Source organism: Lagenorhynchus albirostris, chromosome 9, assembly GCF_949774975.1.
Source record: "Lagenorhynchus albirostris chromosome 9, mLagAlb1.1, whole genome shotgun sequence".
Lineage (NCBI taxonomy): Eukaryota > Metazoa > Chordata > Mammalia > Artiodactyla > Delphinidae > Lagenorhynchus > Lagenorhynchus albirostris.
This window is the reverse complement of record NC_083103.1, coordinates 16,480,225-16,496,663: the sequence shown is the minus strand read 5'-3', so window position 1 is coordinate 16,496,663 and position 16,439 is coordinate 16,480,225. Positions and strand designations below refer to the sequence as shown.

Here is a 16,439-nt window from a genome sequence, read left to right as displayed (position 1 = left end):
GCTCGTGCCCCGGTCTGGGAAGATCCCACGTGGTGCGGAGCGGCTGGGCCCGTGAGCCATGGCCACTGAGCCTGTGCATCCGGAGCCTGTGCTCCGCAATGGGAGAGGCCACAACAGTGAGAGGCCCGCGTACCACAAAAAAAGAAAAACAACAAAAAAAGCTTCTAATTAGGATCATTAATTTATCCAGCTAAAATATAAATACAACTGTTGGAAAAGCAAAGATACACAGTGCTGTGTAGTATTTGAAACATTTTATTATGGTTACATTCCTACTTGTTACTAAATCACTATGATCACTGCAAATATCACTTATATCTTGTTTCCTACTTTGAAAAGCAGAAGTAGTAATTACTTTAAGGAGATTTCTGTTAAAAAGTCCTGTCCCTGTACTACAGTTAAAGGACATAATTCAAAAAGCTGGCAAGGAAGAATATAATTTTATTTTGCATTTCATAAAGGATAATTAGTTGAAGTCTATTGTAATGTCTGTGAAATTATTTGATAGAACTGATGCCTATTAATGATAAAAACTTTGATTTCTATTATGACTATGTTAAAATGTCTTAACTTTCCAAAGGTCTTGCTGTTTAATATACTACATTTCAATTTATATGCCTGTGTGGAGACTGTATTTAGGACTCAAATTTTACCTTTGACAATCCTCCATCTGGCAAGCTTTTCTTTCTCTCCTCCTTTGTTAATTAAGATCTCAGGACACTAATTTGAAAGATTCCAATTAAAGAAGCTTGGTATTAGGCACAGATCTTGACTTAAAAGGCTATCAGAACCACGTTCAGGTCCTGGATCTGCTACTTAACTAACTATATGTGGTTCTGGACAAATTATTTCACTTCTCTAAGACTTGGTTTTCTCATCTGAAAAACAAGCATAGTAACACCTAATTCAGGATTATTGTGAGGCACGTACAGAAGGCATTCCACAGTTCCATGTAGGCTTTCAGTAAGTGTTACTAATAATCCCTTTTTATTCTATTCCACATTTTTTTCCCTTGGTAGGGGGATGGTTGTTTTAAGCAGGGATCCTTCATTTAATTTTAGACAGTGAATTTTAGACAATTCAAAGGGGTTTATAAGTAAAGTCTGAAGTTTGAGTTACAGAAAATTGGATTGTGATACTCTGCAAAAACTAAGGATGTCAGACTGCTCAATACTTCAGTTTTATGAAGTCTGCTAGAAGCTATGAAGCAAGCCACAGGAGTGTACATTGGTAGAGAAGTCAGCCATGATTTTTATAAACCTTTGCACTAAAAAGTGTATAATACACTTTTTAAAATATAAACTTATTTATTTTTGGCTGCGTTGTGTCTTCATTGCTGCGTGTGGGCTTTCTCTAGTTGCGGCAGATGGGGGCTACTCTTCGTTGTGGTGCGTGGGCTTCTCATTGCCATGGCTTCTCTTGTTGCAGAGCATGGGCTCTACGCGCACGGGCTTCAGTAGTTGTGGCTTGTGGGCTCAGTAGTTGTGCCTTGTGGGCTCTAGAGCGCAGACTAAGTAGTTGTGGCGCACAGGCTTAGTTGCTCTGAGGCATGTGGGATCTTCCCGGCCCAGGGCTTGAACCCATGTCCCCTGCATTGGCAGGTGGATTCTTAACCAATGCACCACCAGGGAAGCCCAAAAGTGTATAATACACTTTTGAAGTAGTAACTCCTGAAGACTGATTTTGTGTCTGCATTTCATAAGGAAGCTAATCTTATTCACAGAAATTTCTGTTATTTAGGGGGTGGTATTAATGTTTAAGATAGTAGAAGGAGTTGTCATTAATCGGTTTGATGGAATTTGTTTATTAGAAATAATTTTTAGAATTTGTTTTTTTAGATAGGTTGGCAATATATGAACTTTTAAAGTAATCTAGTAATTATGCAGATTATATTAAAATGTGTACCTTTAGAAGATCTAATTGTGATCATAGCCTTTTGATACATGGAGCACTTTATTTCTGATTATTTTTTTAAAATAATGTCCTTGGGACTTCCCTGGTGGTCCAGTGGTCAAGGCTTTGAGCTTCCACTGCAGGGGGCACGGGTTCGATCCCTGGTTGGGGAACTAAGATCTTGCATGCCGTGTAGGGTGGCCAAAAATAATGATAATAATGTCCTTAATTGAGATCCCACTGAACCTAAATAACTTTTCATCATGCGATATATTTTTTCACTTAACACAGTATATTGTCCATGAGAAGAATTATCACAAAACTAAATTTGTGGTAATTCTCTAATCCATTTTCTGTTCTTTAGTTTTCCGCTCTTGATGGCATAAAGCAAGCTCACTTATCTAAAGCATTTAGAGAATTTCTTTATACAGAGTAAATACATATTTGTTATTTGTATTATGTTTAAGGTTTTCCAGGAATTAAAAGTATTGTGTAGCTGTGATATTTATTACTTTGTTTGCCAGCTTGATCCATTTAATAAAAGGACTGGTTTGGAGGCAAGTGTGTAGGGGGGATTGGGAACTTGTTGATTCTTCACATTATGAGTATCTGAGGGACAGCACTTCTGAAATTTTTTTTAAAGGAAACAAATGAGCTTTGAATGTATTATTTTAATGAAAAGTTAAATATGTGATATTAGCATCTATCTTCATCGAAATTGGTTGGCCATATAGAATGAATTACTGTTTTTATATCCTAAAATGTGAGGCAAAATAAAGCTTCCTAACCTTCCTCGTATTGCTTAATTTCAAGAGTGTATTCTCTCTACCTTCTGCAAGGTGGTAATTGGAAACAGATAAATATATTTAAGTAAATGTAACACAATTCTTTGAGAATTCTATTATATTCATTACAAATTTTTAAAGCATGATACAATCACAAGGCTAGGGTCAGTAATCAATAGAATAAAGAAGTGTTGGTACATAACAAACTTACTTGCTTTTTCCACTTAATATTAGAGTCATTCTTCTCCTTTCCCAACTCACAAATAATAACATGGGGGACAGGGAGCAGATAGTAGGAAGGTAGCTGTCAAATTTAAGCAGTAAAACTCCAAAAAGAAGCCCATTTCTTAGCCTATGTAAAATTTAACTAATTTAAAGGAGACTCAAAGAAGTTTGTTTAGCTTCCCATCCTTCAAAATTGTGTTTCTTTTCTACTTCATTCTTTCTTTCAGCATAAAGATGCTTATCAAGTGATATTGGATGGTGTCAAAGGTGGTACCAAGGAAAAAAGATTAGCAGCTCAGTTTATTCCAAAATTCTTTAAGCATTTTCCAGAATTGGCTGATTCTGCTATCAATGCACAGTTAGACCTCTGTGAGGATGAAGACGTATCAGTAAGTTTACGTTTGACACTTTTCAACAAGTTTTCAGACGTTGCTTTTGCCATTTTCAGATATTTTCTGCGTGTACCTAATATAACTGAAGTACCAATCATATCAGTGAACAATAAAATACTGCAGTGTGGCCTGGTGTGACAACATACCAAGGCTTAAACCTACATGTAAGAAAATATATTAGTTCTTTCAACTGTGAAAAATCTGTAGAATCACATAATACTTTGTTTTGCTTATTTGTTATCCACTGTTGAAAATGGTTGTGGCTCACATCTTTTCCTTAGATTATTACGCATTGTGCATGTGAAATCAGACTAGTGTTAGTCTGTAGTCAATTTATGCTTGCTTGGATATTTAAAATAATAATAGTATTGCAGCATAAAATATAGTTTTAACACCCCTAAATATTTTGCATAGCAGAAAAATAATTTACCTGTGAAAAAATTGTATGTGATTACTAGACTAAAAAGAAATAGTTTTTGCTTGGAACAGAATTAACCATTAGCATTTCTGGCTGCTGATACAGGTTCCTAAGAATTTTCAACTATTAGCCCCTGGCTTTTCAAATGAAATCATTGAATCATGATTTCATGCATAATTTGTTAGATTTAACTCCCTTGCACTTTTATGTTAAACTAGATAAGCCACGATCGCATATTTGGAATGAGGTTCACAGAATGTATTCACAAATGTATTAAGTATTAAGTAGTACTGAAAGTTCTAAAGTAAATAGTTATTAGATATGACATTGACACTGTAGCCATTCTTGAGGGATACAGTATTACGTACCCACAGGTAGTAAAAACCCAACAGTTGTGTATAATCAGCATATAAACTGTTGTTTATAATCTCAAATCTGCCTACTCCAGATAATTGTATTTAATGTCCCTTTCCACCACATTTTGTTTTAGTATTCTGTGAAGCTTTGAATATTAAATTGGCGTAAATTATTTCTAAAACTGCTAAAAATCTCATATTTTTGCGACTCATATGCCCCTATATGGTTTGTCTGTGGTTTTTGTTTTCTTTAAAGGTTGAGGTTGTTTTTATTTATGATAGTATTTGGTTAATTTTTTGTTTGAAATTATGTTCAGATTCGACGGCAAGCAATTAAAGAGCTGCCTCAATTTGCCACTGGAGAAAATCTTCCCCGAGTGGCAGATATATTAACCCAACTTTTGCAGACAGGTAAGGAATTTTATTAATACTCTTTTATCTAAATATAAATTCTCTCTGAAATAATGACTCTGTTTTTCTTAGCTTTTTTTTTTTTTCTCAAGGTGCTACCTCTGATAGAAATTTAAATTCTCTTTTTTATTCAGTAGTTTGAAGCTTACTGACTTGTGATTATCTAATTTCTGGTTTTGTTTTGAATTCTGTTTATAAAGGTATAATGACTGGATTCTTTGGGGAATTTTTATTCACCACCATCCCCCCCCACCCCCTAATTTCGTGTAGTTTCTCAATTGTACCATCTTAACATAAGAACTTTACAGGTACACTAGATCAGGTTCTCTACCCTTACAAGAAAGATGTATTTTCTTGGTACTTGAGAGAAATGCTTAGTTATATGTCTCCTCTCAATGTAATCTGTGAGAAACTATGTTGAGTCTTAAGTTTGAAAATGAAGCAGATGATATTTTTCATTTATTTCATACATTGTACCACTTTTTTTCTATCCAGATGACTCTGCAGAATTTAACTTAGTGAACAATGCCCTATTAAGTATATTTAAGATGGATGCAAAAGGTAAGGCCACTTCTTGTTCTGAATTGTGTTTGATGTCCTAAAAAATTGGGGAGTTTGGTAGTACTCATTAAGGATAAAGTCTGGGATTCACCCAGACGTCTGTTTCATAAAAATTCTAAGTAGTCTCCAAAAAAAGCTTAGCTCAAGATGTTTGTGACTCAAAAAACCAGCAGAAATAATTGCAAAAACAGATCAAACTTTTCCCTTAGAAGTCTGTTGGAAAAACTCCCTTTGCCACTTTAAAGAAATTCTTCCAAAATACCTGAGTTTATTTATTATTAATAGTGATAGAAAAGGAAAGTCATGCTCAAGCTGATTCTGAATCCGTGAACAAAGCATATGGTCACTCTTATGGTTGGGGCTTTAGAAATTTCAGACAGTTTAACCAGTATCAGTGATATTCAGGAAGTTTATTAATTCACTTGAAAAGAAATACTGTAATTCAAATTAACTTGAAAAATTTCATTCCTATATAGAATTGACTTGCTACATGCAACTGTTTTGTTCTGCAGGGACTTTAGGTGGCTTGTTCAGCCAAATTCTTCAAGGAGAGGACATTGTTAGAGAAAGAGCAATTAAATTCCTTTCTACAAAACTTAAGACTTTACCGGATGAAGTCTTAACAAAGGAAGTAGAGGAACTTATACTAACTGAATCCAAGAAGGTAAGCTTCGGTTATCTTTTAGTGAACTTCTCTAATGCACAAGAACATATTTGAAATTAGCCGTATTCATCAGTGCTGTATGTAGCTTGTGTATAAGGTGATATATCCCATAAGAACCACCGTAGAACTTCAAGATTTTCTTATGTTGTGCTTTGCACTTTGGTCACTTGTAGTGATGAATCAATGTGTTAATTTAAAGGGTTTGATCACATTTAAATCCTTTGTGGTGTTATCCTTAAAATTTATGCATTCATCAGGAAGGAATCATTTCCTTCAGGAATTTTTACCTAATTCCCGCCCTTCCTCCCTGATTTTAGGATATTCTCCCATAGTATTCTGGATCATTTCAGAATGAAACTGAAGTCACCTTGAAATGACCTGTTGTTTCATCCTATCCCATGACCCTATAAGCTCTAGAGACCATGCTTATTTGTGCTCCCAGCGCTGGCATAGTTACAGTTGCTAAGATTTGAAAGGTGCGTCACAATTAACTTTTCATTCATACAGTGCCAACATTTGGGAATAATTTATTTTTATGTGTTGAGGAAAATTCAAAATTTTCTCTAATAGCACCACTCACTTGCTTATTGATAAGATTTCTTTAGTGAGAGAGAAAGGAGCAGCATATTTCACCTATGTCCCAGCTAGTTATCTGGTGGGATACGTCATGATTGCTTGCTCCTTTGGTCAGTGAACAGAAAGGCTTAGACCAACTGATATGGAGCGCTTAAAATTTGCATGGTCTCCTGTTTTGTATACAATTACCATATTAATGTGAATGAGGCTGCTTTTAAATATAGGGAACTGAGTCTGATTTAACAGTTTATTGCCACATTTTCTCCATCTTTTTTTGGCTATCACCCCCTGAAGAGCCTTTTTAGATATTTTTTCCCTTAGCCACTATCCCATGAAACTTTAATACCACAGATATACTGTATATCTGTTTATGTACTGTATGTATATCTGTGCTTTATATGGAAAAGAAGAGTAAAATTTTCCAAGAACCAAATTTTGTTCCATTGGAAACAGTGTAGCGCACCATTGAAAATGCGTGGCTTATTCTGAAGCTAACTTGACTGAAGCTTGAAGTTGTCCTCTCTTCAGTATTTCAGGAACATTAGCAGCAAACTGACTTTGCAAAACAAATATGCTGTGCTGTTTCAGTATTGATGTTTCTTTCCCATTCAAATGATAAAGATACTAATAACTGTTCTGAATCGTCTCTTTCCAGGTCCTAGAAGACGTGACTGGTGAGGAATTTGTCCTGTTTATGAAGATACTATCTGGGTTAAAAAGCTTACAGACAGTGAGTGGAAGGCAACAACTGGTAGAGTTGGTGGCTGAACAGGCTGATCTGGAACAAACCTTCAACCCCTCGGATCCTGACTGTGTGGACAGGCTTTTACAGTGCACTCGGCAGGCGGTACCCCTCTTCTCTGTGAGCTCTTTGTTTTATATACCTGGTATTTTGATTACTGTATTAGCTTAAAATTCTATAGATACACACTTGAGCATTCTTCTCAAACCTTTGTATAAAAGTATTAACCCAATGGAGCTATTATTTATTTTATGGAGGCCTAGGTGAAGAGCCCAAAGCAGCAAGAAATTTCTATATAGTCTTGCTTAGGGACTTTTTAAAAGTCTTGAGATTTTGCATCATACTTTATAGTTTCACTGAGTTTTTAAAACACTTAGTTTAGTAATTTAACTTTTTTTTTCCTTAAATTTTTTGGATTGTTGTTGTAGGTGTATTTGCTCTTTATCTCTGGCTTTGTGCTTCCTCTGGCCATGAATCTTCTGAGATGTGCCTAGCACAGTTTGAAAAACACAATTTAAAGGAGCTGTCCTGGTACTTCCCTGGTGGGACAGTCGTTAAGACTCAGCACTCCCAACGCAGGGGACCTGGGTTCGATCCCTGGTCAGGGAACTAGATCCCACGTGCATACCACAACCAAGGAGCCTGTGAGCTGCAACTAAGGAGCCCGTCTGCTGCAACTAAGACCCGGCACAGCCAAATAGATAAATAAATGTTTTTTAAATAAATAAATAAAGGAGCTGTCCTTCTAAAGGGAGAATGTACAGTCTAAAATTCAGCACTAAAGTTTCCCCCGAAATTTGACCTGAGAATCAAATAAGAGTTGAAAGATGTATAAAAGTCCCAATGCTCCAGATTACTTTGCAACAAAGTATATATTGTCTATTGAGGTTACTCCTGGGGTGCTTTGGGGTATGCACTCTGTTGTATTTTAGCCACAGTACTTGATGCTTTGGTACTGAGCATTTGTCTATTGACATTCTACTGTTTGGGAGAATATAATGTATGTATATCTATATATTTTTTTTGACAATTCAGTGTTCTTTGGATTTTTACAGAAAAATGTTCATTCCACAAGGTTTGTGACTTATTTCTGTGAGCAAGTTCTCCCTAACCTCAGTTCCTTGACGACCCCAGTGGAGGGTCTTGATATACAGTTGGAGGTAAGAGAAAATTTCTGCTTTTAGCACTGAAAAGTCATTCCCGTATTTCAACATAAATGTAAACCACTAACTTTGATCTGATTTCTAAGAGATTTAAGGCCTGGCGGTGGCTAGCTAGTAACCTCTCCCAGGATTAATTACATAGGAATGCTTTATGGATTCATTGAGAGTTTGCTACAGTAGGAAAGCACCGCCTATAGTTTTCATTATAGTCTAAGTCTCTGCCTTTGTAGCCTTAATACTTTTAAATACGTTGTTCAATTATGACAGTTCCTATCTCTATGACTGATAGAGCCAGATTTAACTGATTAACACAAAACGTCCTTTATCCATTCTCCAATAGAATTGACTACTCTCTATCCCCTTTATATCTCAACTGTGATGTACATATACATTTTTTTTGCAGCATATAAAATACTCACATTTTTCTCCCCAATTTAACCTTATTCCTCTCTGAATCCTCAGAATCTAATGTAGAATTCTGAAGAGCACCTAGTAATGATTATTGAATTGAAATATGGAAATGTATGTGCCATTTCCTTCATGGGTCTTTAGGATAGAGAAGAGTCTCACTGTGCACTTACACTGTGGTTTCCTTCACATGTCCTGGGTTTGGCTTATCAGACTGGAATTGAGTAAAGCAGAGATGAACCTAAAGAATAGTGGCAATTACTGACACTTTGAGTTAGTATCCAGAGACTAAGTTTGATAGCAAAGGAGGCCCATCCTAAATGTTAGTAAATAATTCTTTGCTGTTAAGAGTTCTTGCTCATTGTCTCTTTCTTGTACATTGTTAACCTGTAGCAGAAAGTGTATATTCTTTTCCTTACCAATTCTCACAGATATACTGAGAGTCATGAGATCTGGGTCTTAGAGTCTGCCCTGCCACTCACATACGTTGTGACTTTGCCAAGTCACATAATCTCTCTGACCTTCAGTTTCCTCAACAGTAAAATAGGGCTGCATCTCTAAATTTTTTTTCCAGTTCAAATGTTATGATTCTGTAAAAGCCTAACTGAAAAATAAGCAGTATTAAATAGTTATGTAGAATAATTATTATTTTATAACCCTTGCTCATTCAAAAAGAATGCTAATAACAGTGAATTGTGTGTTTTAGGTATTGAAACTGTTGGCTGAAATGAGTTCATTTTGTGGTGACATGGAAAAGCTAGAAACAAATTTAAGGAAACTGTTTGATAAGTTATTGGTAAGAACTTTTTTCTTTCCTTATGGCATAGTCAGTATAGAGCCCCAAAGTCTAATAGTGTAGTATTAATTTCTAGATTATAGAGAACCAGATTTTGAAATGATTTAGATAATAATTGTAGTGTTGTTAGCTGCTCAGACAACACGTCTACTTTAAAAATAAAATCTGTTTTAATCTTACGCATTTCTTCTGTTGTTGATGCTTTAGACAAAATATAATACAGGATTTATATAGTAAGTCTTTCTGCTATTCCTTTATCAAAATATTTTAAATGTTTGCACCAGATCACCATCAAGGTTGCTGCTCAAGGCCAAATGGCTTTAGCAACCTGGAAATAAAGTCATTAATCATAATTGTGGAGAAAATAAGCCATCTTTTTTAGTTTTTAATTGGAGTATAATTGCTTTACAATGTTGTGTTCGTTTCCACTGTGCAATGAAGTGAATAAGCTATATGTATACATAAAACCCCTCACTCTTGGACCTTCCTGCCAACGCCCCCCATCCCACCTGTTTAAGTCATCACAGAGCACTGAGCTGAGCTCCCTGTGCTATACAGCAGGTTCCCACTAGCTATCTCTTTTACACATGGTAGTGTTATTTATGTCAAACCTAATCTCCCAATTCGTCCCACCCTTCCCTTAGCCACCATGTCCACATGTCCGTTCTCTACCTCTTCATCTCTATTCCTGCCCTACAAATAGGTTCATCTGTACCATTTTTCTGGATTCCACATATATGCGTTAGTATGTGATATTTGTTTTTCTCTTTCTGGCTAACTTCACTTTGTATGACAGACTCTATCTAGGTCCATCCACCTCAGTACAAGTAACTCAATTTCGTTTATTTTTATGGCTGAGTAATATTCCATTGTATATATGTGCTACACCTTTATCCATTCATCTGTTGATGGACACTTAGGTTGCTTCCATGTCCTGGCTGTTGTAAATAGTGCTGCAGTGAACATTGTGATACATGACTCTTTTTGAATTATGGTTTTCTCAGGGTATATGCCCAGTAGTGGGATTGCTGGGTCGTATGGTAGTTCTATTTTTAGTTTTTTAAGGAACCTCCATACTGTTCTCCATAGTGGCTGTATCAATTTACATTCCCACCAGCAGTGCAAGAGGGTTCCCTTTTCTCCACACCCTCTCCAGCATTTATTATTTGTAGATTTTTTTGATGATGGCCATTCTGACAGATGTGAGGTGATACCTCATTGTGGTTTTGATTTGCATTTCTCTAATGATTAGTGACGTTGAGCATTCTTTCATGTGTTTGTTGGCAATCTGTATGTCTTTGGAGAAATGTCTGTTTAGGTCTTCCCATTTTTGGATGGGTTGTTTGTTTTTTTGATGTTGAGCTGCATGAGCTGCTTGTATATTTTGGAGATTAATCCTTTGTCATTTGATTTGTTTGCAAATATTTTCTTCCATTCTGAGGGGTGTCTTTTCATCTTATGTTTTCCTTTGCTGTGCAAAAGCTTTTAAGTTTCATTAGGTCCCATTTGTTTATTTTCGTTTTTATTTCCGTTACTCTAGGAGGTGGGTCAAAAAGGATCTTGCTGTGATTTATGTCATAGACTGTTCTGCCTGTGTTTTCCTCTAAGTTTTATAGTATCTGGCCTTACATTTAGTTCTTTAATCCATTTTGAGTTTATTTTTGTGTATAGTATTAGGAAGTGTTCTGATTTCATTGTTTTACATGTAGCTGTCCAGTTTTCCCAGCACCACTTATTGAAGAGGCTGTCTTTTCTCTGTTGTATATTTTTGCCTCCTTTGTCAAAGATAAGGGGACCATATGTGTTTGGGTTTATCTCTGGGCTTTCTATCCTGTTCCATTGATCTATATCGCTGTTTTTGTGCCAGTACCATACTGTCTTGATTACTGTCGCTTTGTAGTTTAGTCTGAAGTCAGGGAGCCTGATTCCTCCAGCTCCATTTTTCTTTCTCAAGATTGCTTTGGCTATTCAGTGTCTTTTGCATTTCCATACAAATTGTAAAGTTTTTTGTTCTAGTTCTGTGAACAATGCCATTGGTAGTTTGATAGGGATTGCATTGAACCTGTAGCTTGCTTTGGGTAGTAGAGTCATTTTCACAATGTTGATTCTTCCAATCCAAGAACATGGTATATCTCTCCATCTGTTTGTATCATCTTTGATTTCTTTCATCAGTGTCTTATAGTTTTCTGCATACAGGTCTTTTGTCTCCTTAGGTAGATTCATTCCTAGGTATTTTATTCTTTTTGTTGCAGTGGTAAATGGGAATGTTTCCTTAATTTCTTTTTCAGATTTTTTGTTTTTAGTGTTTGGAATGCAAGAGATTTCTGTGCATTAATTTTGTATTCTGCTACTTTATGAAATTCATTGATTAGATCTAATAGTTTTCTGGTAGCATCTTTAGGATTCTCTATGTACAGTATCATGTCATCTGCAGACAGTGAAAGTTTTACTTTTTCTTTTCTGATTTGGATCCCTTTTATTTCTTTTCCTTCTCTGATTGCCTTGGCTAAAACTTCCAAAACTGCCCCTATCTTTTATCTTTTTGATGATAGCCATGCTAACAGGTATGAGCCAATATCTCATTGTGGTTTTAATTTGCATTTCCCTAATGACTAGTGATGTTGAGCATCTTTTCATGTGCTTGTTGGCCTTTCGTATATCTCTTTGGAGAAATGTCTGTTAAAGTTCTTTGGTACATTTTTTGATTGGATTATTTGGTTTTTTGCTGTTGAGCTGTATGTGTATTTATATATTTTGGATATTAACCCTTTGTCAGATACATAGTTTGCAAATATATTTTTCTGTTTCACAGGTTATCTTTTCACTTTGCTATATAGAAGCTTTTTAGTTTGATGTAGTCCCATTTGTTTTTTTTTATTTTGTGGCTTGTGATTTAGGTGTCATATCCAAAAAATCATTACCATGACCCACATCAAGGAGCTTTATTCCTATGTTTTCTTCTAGGAATTTCATGGTTTCAGGTCTTACACTTAAGTCTTTAATCCATTTCAAGTTAATTTTTGTGAGTGGTGTAAGATATGGGTCCAGTTTCATTCTTTTACATGTACATATCTAGTTTCCCAGCACCATCTACTGAAGAGACTGTCTTTTCTCCATTGAATATTCTTGGCTCCCTTGTCAAATATTAGTTGACCATCTATGCTTGGGTGTATTTCTGGGCTCTTGATTCTGTTCCATTGGTCTGTTTCTCTTTTTTTATGCCAGTACTATACTGTTTTGATGACTGTAACTTTATAGCCTAGCTTGAAATCAGGAAGTGTGATGCCTGTTGCTTTGTTCTTTCTCAGGATTTCTTTGGCGGTTTGGGGTCTTTTCTGGTTCCATATAACTTTTAGGAGTATTTTTCCTAGGAGCATCAACTTTTTTTTGTTTTAAGTATAGTTGATTTACAATGTTGTATTAGTTTCTGGTGTACAGCAGAGTGATCCAGTTATATATATTCTTTTTCATATTCTTTTCCATTATGGTTTATTATAAGATATTGAATATAGTTCCCTGTGCTATATGGTAGGATCTTGCTGTTTATCTTAATTTTATATATAGTAGTTTGTATCTGCTAATCCCAAACTCCTTTTTATCCCTCCCCCTCCTTTCCCCTTTGGTAACCATAAGTTTATTTTCTATGCCTGTGAGTCTGTTTCTGTTTTGTAACTAGTTCATTTGTATCATATTTTAGATTCCACGTATAAGTGACATAAGATAATTTGTTTTTCTGTCTGACATACTTCATGTGGTATGATTATCTCTAGGTCCATCCATGTTGCTGCAAATGGCATTATTGCATCCATTTTTATGGCTGAGTCGTATTCCATTGTGTTTGTGTGTATGTGTGTGTGTGTACCTATATATATACCACATCTTTGCCCATTCATCTGTTGATGGACATTAAGGTTGCTTCCATATCTTGGCTATTGTAAATAGTGCTGCTGTGAACATTGGGGTGCATGTATGTTTTTGAATTAGATTTTTCTCTGGATATATGCCCAGGAGTGGGATTGTTGGATCATATGGTAACTCTATTTTTAGTTTTTTAAGGAACCTCCATACTCTTTTAAGAACATCAGCTTTTGATGTCAAACCCAGGTTGAATCCTGTCTCTTCAGCTTATTAACTTTGGGAAACTTACCTAAGCTCTCAGAACTTCAGTTTGTTCATCTGCCTAGTACCTAATAAATATTAGTCACTTTCACTGTCATTAGTAGTGGTAGTAGTAGTAGCAGCTATACTATAGGTTAATATGGAATGTTGACAGGCTGGGTTATTGATCCAATATGTAAAAGGGATATCTTACTTAAATTTCTGATCTTGGAAGTTTTTAATGCTTCATGTCTTCAAAGCGTGCCTTATAATTACGTGAGTATATGCTTATAATTAGAGTGTCTAGAGCAGATTGCATACATCTCTCTATTTTCATCTCTTAGGAGTATATGCCTCTCCCTCCAGAAGAAGCGGAAAACGGGGAGAACGCTGGTAATGAAGAACCCAAGCTGCAGTTCAGTTATGTGGAATGTTTGTTGTATAGCTTTCACCAGTTGGGCCGAAAACTTCCAGATTTCTTAACAGCCAAGCTGAATGCAGAAAAGCTCAAAGATTTCAAAATAAGGTGATGTATGGTTGAAGTGGCCAGTCTTTGACAAAGGTGAAAGCTATCTTGAAGCTCCCTAGATTTTGTTTTCATTTTATAAGAGCTTTTTCCCCACCCTGCCTTACTGCAGTGCAAAAGAATGGAAGATCTACAAAACAGGAGTGTATATAAACATACAACTATTGTGGCATAGCAAATGCATGGGAGAAGATGACCTTTTTCAAAAATGGACTTTGGCTCTCCCTACTTGCTTCATGATCTTGGGCAGGTTCCCTAACCTCTCTAACACCCCAAATTGTCCTCAGCTGTTAAATTTATTGATAATAGTACCTGCCTTATAGAGTTGTGAGAATTAAATGAGACAATGGATGAAAAGCTTTAAGCACAATGCCTGGCACATAGTGGGTATTCAGTAAACTGTATCTGCTATTACTATCTTATAGTGTTATTAATATCTTACAGTGCAGCTGGAGGAGCAGCACTGGAGAAATCAATATAAGTCATTTTCCTGAAGATACTTTGTATTAAATCATTGCATGAACAAATTCACATCTTAAGTTTTGAGATGCTTGGCCACTGTATCATCTGTTATTGTCCTCTATGCTTTGGTAAGGCAGAGGTTTAATACTTGGTGAAACGTTTGACCAGAAGCAGGCATCTTAGGAAATTACTCTGAAAGTGAAAAAAACAGCGATGCCACGTTGTTAAGTAGAGTTCCTAGAAGTCGGCAGGGTGGAGTTACGGTACCACCTTTCTTCACATATTAACTGGGAACAAATTTGAAAAAGAGATTACTCAACATCCTTCACAAAATCTGCAGTTTTGTTTTATTTTTAAACTGGACCCTTAGGTGCAAATGGGTCAAACACTGTCCCTCCTTAGCAGGTAAACATAGAGATTAAGTGACTTATCTGTGTCACTTGACCTTCATTTGGCTAGTGGAAGAGAAGAACCCAGGCCACCTGATTCTAGTCCCTGGCTCCTGGTTGTTTCTAATTTAGACACATACCTTGCAGGTTAACATAACAAGCTTCCTTAGCACAGTGCCAGAAGTGTTTCCCTTGCCAGGTTGAGTGTGGATCTATTCCAATTTTTGACGAAGAAAAACTGCTTTTATTTTACTTATTTGTGTATCTCTTATGATCATACATTGATAATTAAAAGAAAGTTCCCCTCAAAATTTACTCTTTATTGGTAAAGGCCATTTAGCTATAGTATTCTTTGAATTTAAAAACACAGTTGAGGTATAAAAGCAAAGTTGAAGTGATGATTTCTTAATTAGCAAATACTTCTTCATTTAGGCTGCAGTACTTTGCACGGGGCCTGCAGGTGTATATCAGACAACTTCGCTTGGCTCTCCAGGGTAAAACAGGCGAGGCCTTAAAAACAGAAGAGGTAAGAATACTCAGTTACATCTTGTTGGGAAATTTTTATAATAGCCACCATTTATTACAAATTCAGACTGAATTCATATATTGAAATGTAACATTCGACTTTATTTGAAGGATGATACAACTCTAAGTTGAAGATACAATGTTAGAAGACTACATATTTAGTTATATGCTAAGTTATATAGATAACTTTATCATTGTTGAAATGTCTTGAATGTTTCCAGTGTTTGTGAACAATGTTATCAAATGTTGATGCATACCAGTCTTTCATTAGGGTCTCATTAGCAGCATATTTTGTTTAAATATTTGATTAGCAATTGTGATATTTTTAATTTCACCTTTTTGAAGCCCAAATATTAGTTTACATTAGAAAAAAATACTAAACTGCCAATTCTATACCAAACTATATGTGTTTATGTTGGGATTTTTGGTTTTCTCTGATCTCATCTATTTTGATCAATCTTCATTTTGGTCCTAATGAAATATTTTAAGTTTTCATTGTGTCTTCCTGTAACATAAACTGATATTTTTTTAAAACAACTGCTATGTGCCCATGATCTGTCCCCTACTCGTTTTTCAAGTAAATTGTAGATATAACACTTCTAACCTGTCAAGGGAAGATAAAGATTATTTGCTTTCTTTGCCATCTCTACACTTGTTTTAGAGTCAAGAAATAGGATTGAGCATTATCAGTAAATATAAACCAAGGAATTCTCTAACTGTAGAAATGATTCTGAAAGAGAAATGGAATTATTCAAGTTCTATACGGGAATGAAATATACATCATGAAAGTTATTGGCATTTTAATTTAATTTTGTTTTCCTTTTGCAGAACAAGATTAAAGTTGTTGCATTGAAAATAACAAATAATATCAATGTTTTAATCAAGGTAAGTCTTCCTTTCTTATCAAGTCATCCCAGCCAGCTAGAAAGTTAGTGCAAGAGGTTTTCCGTATGTCTTTATGTCTGCAATGGTACTGGTTAAGGAGAGATGCCATTACATTCCAGACGTTTGGCCTTTTAAAGCTTTATGCCTTTTATAACACCGAGTGA

The 16,439-nt window shown here is 35.6% G+C and overlaps 1 protein-coding gene across 2 annotated transcripts in view; it reads left to right on the top strand.

The window, feature by feature from the left end:
- Positions 1-16,439, top strand: part of API5 (apoptosis inhibitor 5) — a 37,091-nt gene that overhangs the window by 11,105 nt on the left and 9,547 nt on the right. For both annotated transcript variants that reach the window (XM_060159375.1, XM_060159374.1), the window contains exons 2-11: positions 3,131-3,292; positions 4,387-4,480; positions 4,976-5,041; positions 5,554-5,705; positions 6,937-7,143; positions 8,079-8,183; positions 9,301-9,390; positions 13,833-14,014; positions 15,298-15,391; positions 16,219-16,275. In XM_060159375.1, coding sequence (XP_060015358.1) covers positions 3,131-3,292; positions 4,387-4,480; positions 4,976-5,041; positions 5,554-5,705; positions 6,937-7,143; positions 8,079-8,183; positions 9,301-9,390; positions 13,833-14,014; positions 15,298-15,391; positions 16,219-16,275 — 1,209 coding nt within the window. The remainder of the gene's footprint in view (positions 1-3,130; positions 3,293-4,386; positions 4,481-4,975; positions 5,042-5,553; positions 5,706-6,936; positions 7,144-8,078; positions 8,184-9,300; positions 9,391-13,832; positions 14,015-15,297; positions 15,392-16,218; positions 16,276-16,439) is intronic.